At 46.4% G+C, this 3806-nt stretch overlaps 1 protein-coding gene across 1 annotated transcript; it reads left to right on the top strand.

The window, feature by feature from the left end:
• The first annotated feature begins 976 nt into the window (after positions 1 to 976).
• Positions 977 to 2848, top strand: LOC123410379 (alpha carbonic anhydrase 7-like). Its single transcript, XM_045103319.1, has 4 exons — positions 977 to 1581; positions 1814 to 1981; positions 2358 to 2411; positions 2622 to 2848. The coding sequence occupies exons 1-4, from the start codon at positions 1060 to 1062 to the stop codon at positions 2706 to 2708; spliced, it is 831 nt and encodes a 276-aa protein (XP_044959254.1). The 5' UTR covers positions 977 to 1059; the 3' UTR covers positions 2709 to 2848.
• The last annotated feature ends 958 nt before the right edge of the window (positions 2849 to 3806 follow it).

Raw genomic sequence — 3806 nt, 5'->3', positions numbered from 1 at the left:
CACCAACCACGCCATATTATATCGTTTCTGCCTTAGAAATGCATTGGAGCATACGGACGCCACGCAACCCTATGTAAAAGTAGCGTAAGGAAAAATATCAGAAAATTCTGAAAAAACCTGAAATTTTGGGATATTAAACCTGAGTGCCGTTGTACACTCGTGTTCAATTTTGCGGGGAGTCGATGCCCATGCTATCTGCTGTGTTGGAATTATTATCCGACAAGCATACATCTAGCTTTATTTTTCTATACATATAATTTTTTTGTCTTTTTACTAACATTACGACGAACACTTGTTTCCTGCTAAACCTAGAAAGATTTTGCTTGCCGCAAGTACTGTGAGCTTGTGTTTCCTTAAATAAAACCTTCTAGAAAACTTCTGCTCTGCAAAAATAACAGCTTGAGTTTCCATGAAACTGCTGGCTCTGTTTGACGTAGTATGGACAGTTTACCGGATGTTTACGGACTAAGCAGAGATGTCCTGTGTTGATTGGTTTAGGATGAAGCGATGGCCATCCTGAAAATCAGGGGTGCGTGATTAGTGAGGGGAGAGGGATTAGTCCGTTAAGCTCTGTAAAAATCTTTCGTAAGTCTAGCATTTTTGGATTGACGCGTGGGTCTGAACAAACACAGGACGATCGGTTCTGAAAGCAGTTACGCGATGGATGATGCAAATCGGCCGTCCTGTTTTGTTTACAAAGAAACGAAGGGAGAAAATGACTGGCCGCCCGTCTTCCCACCAAACACTGAATTTCTGACCATAGAATGGAACGCACCGGAATGGGACGACGCCGGCGAAGTTTACTTTCGTTGTGTTGTGTGCGTCAGTACCGTACCGTAAACCGTGGCAAGTTGACAGCTTTGAAAACGTTCCAACCTAATTAACGCGGCCAGACCCATGTCATTCTCTCTTCTTCTCCACTATATATACACCCCACCGGCTTTGTCCCCGGTTCAACCCACACACACACAACTCACCAGCTCCACGACCACGACCAGAGGAGCCGACACCCAGACACAACTGTAGTAACTACGACCCGGAGAGGGACACCAACCAAACATGCGTCCATCTCGGGACCTCCTCCTCGCCGTGCTCCTCCTCCTCTTCTCGGCCTCCGTCCTCCTCCGGGCAGCCACAGCCCAGCAGGAGACGGAGGAGGAGGAGGAGTTCAGCTACTCGCTGGACGCGGAGAACGGGCCGGCGCACTGGGGCGACATCAAGGAGGAGTGGTCGGCGTGCGGCAAGGGCAACATGCAGTCGCCCATCGACCTCGCCAGCCCGCGCGTCTCCTTGGTGCGCGGCCTTGGCTACCTCAACCACTCCTACGTCCCCTCCAACGCCACCATCGTCAACCGCGGCCACGACATCATGCTCAAGTTCGAGGGCGACGCCGGGAGTGTCTCCATCGACGGCACGCCCTACTATCTCCGGCAGATGCACTGGCACTCCCCCACCGAGCACAGCCTCAACGGCCGCCGGTACGACATGGAGCTCCACATGTTCCACGAGAGCGCACAGGGCAAGGCAGCCGTCATCGGCGTCTTCTACCAGGTCGGCGACCACGACGTCTTCCTGCACAAGGTGCCCTTTGCTTCTCCGTTTTCTTTCTTGCTTTCTTTAGTTAAACAACCAACGAATAAGGCTTCGTTAAGCTTTGATTAACTAAAAAGCCGACAGGGCAACATGGGACTTAACTTAATTATAACCTTAACTCACGGCAACCATGGGTACCTCCCCTTGCAAAGCTGCAAGATGCAATTTGTTAATAATTGGCACGCCATGGGGCTAACTCTAAAATCATGCACGAACGCAGCTGGAGCCATACCTGGAGATGATAGCGGATCGCAAGGATAGGGAGGAGAAGATGGGGATGATGGACCCGAGGGGCGCCAGGGGCAAGGCCAGCGTGTACTACCGCTACGTGGGATCCCTCACCACCCCACCATGCGCAGAAGGGGTCATCTGGACCATCGTCAAGAGGGTACGTCGTCCCGTTTCATTCATTCGCCTGCACGCATCACCAACTACCAACTATCAGTAAAATATTTCATTTCTGGACAACATGATCACACACAACTTGCAACTGTCGCATAAAAGAATTCATTTCTGGAACTTAGCAATTGGCAGGGAGCTACCACTTGAATCTATGTACAGATCCTTTAATTTGTCATTCAAAAAGAATCTTCCAACCGGTTTCGTCTTTCCTTCACCTTTGATTGATGGGAATTTATATCAGTGGAACGCACGACAGCTAGATGCGTGCACAAGTCCTATTATACACCATGGTTGGTAAATGATGAGGGAATCAATGAATATATTGTTTCTGAAACTTCTCTATTCACTGGTTGAATTTGCAGGTTCGCACCGTGTCGAGGCACCAGCTGGAGCTTCTGCGGGAGGCCGTCCATGACGTAAGTTCGTTTCTCCAATCCATTTCATGAAAGTGAAGTCTTGAGCTTGTCTTTCATCACTTTACTGTCTTTAGACTCGTGTCAGATGCTAGACCTTAACCGTGCACATCTAGAAATCCCACAGCGAAAGAATGCCGCACTTAATTTGGTCAATCTCCACCTGTGGAATAGAAATATTTTAGACTGAATTTCCTTCAACCCTACATGCAGGACATGGAGAAGAACGCGAGGCCGCGTCAGGAGGTGAACAGCAGAGATATCAGCATGTTCCGGCCTTTTGAGCAAAATAGACATTGATCCTCCGCCTAATTAGTTTGGTGCTTCAGCCATTGTGTATGTACCATTTTTGTATGTAGTAGTTATTTCGATCCACTTCGATGCCTTCTATTCGGTTACTGAATAATAATAAAGGAACACGACCAACTCATGTCCATGCATATCTTGATGTTGCCATCTTGGGATCTACTAGAATGTCGATATGATTATTGTTGAATATTCCATAGCACGTCCAACTGCCATTGCCATTAGAAATGAAAACAAAACTGGCAAGGACTTGATTATGGTTGAGTACCTGCGAATGAAATAAGTTCATCCATGTCTAACTCTTGTGTTACCCATATTCGTTGATATGATTTATTGTTGGGTGTTCCACAACTCATCCAACTGCGCTGCCATTAGAAATGAAAAAACTGGCAAGGATATGATTATGGATGAGTACCTGTGCATGAAATAAGGCCATCCTTTGTGAAGTCTTGTGTTACACATATTCATCGTAGCCAAAATTGGGTCGGTCACCTTATAGCTAATTATGGAAGAACACAACGGAGTGTTGTTTGTCTTTTGGTTCCAGACTCCAGACTTTATGTACTCATGACTGTATTCCCTAAATTTGGAGTAAAATAAAAGTTATTTCGCAAAAAGAAGTGCATCCATCTGGTGGTAGTCTAGTGGTGTCTCCTTCAAGAATCATGCAAGGAATAGTATGCACCTGAGTGGATTATCCTGTTGTAACCGTTGTTGGAATAGTATGCACCTGAGTGGATTATCCTGTTGTAACCGTTGATAGAGCGCTCATGATAGGCTAGGTTTGAATATTCCTGAATATTACCAACATAATATTGATTCCTGGATGTCAAGGTGACTATCGCTCTTAATATAAACAGTGTACTCAAATAATCATGAGGTGTACAATGATGACGAGAGATAAGACTTGTGCGCCATGTGCCATGGACGCCAGCATGAATTAAGTCAACTTTGTCAACAGTTTAATCTCTTAGAAAATAACACAGAAGAGTTGAGCATCAGCGCAATTATTTGCTGGCCCTTTTCAGATCATCAATTACTACTTTCGGGTTTCGAATGAGCAGCAGGCAAACCCACGGTCCTGAACTTTCT

This window comes from Hordeum vulgare, chromosome 7H (assembly GCF_904849725.1).
Source record: "Hordeum vulgare subsp. vulgare chromosome 7H, MorexV3_pseudomolecules_assembly, whole genome shotgun sequence".
In the NCBI taxonomy this organism is placed as follows: domain Eukaryota; kingdom Viridiplantae; phylum Streptophyta; class Magnoliopsida; order Poales; family Poaceae; genus Hordeum; species Hordeum vulgare.
The sequence above is the reverse complement of the archived record's forward strand: the minus strand, read 5'-3'. Positions and strand labels throughout refer to the sequence as shown.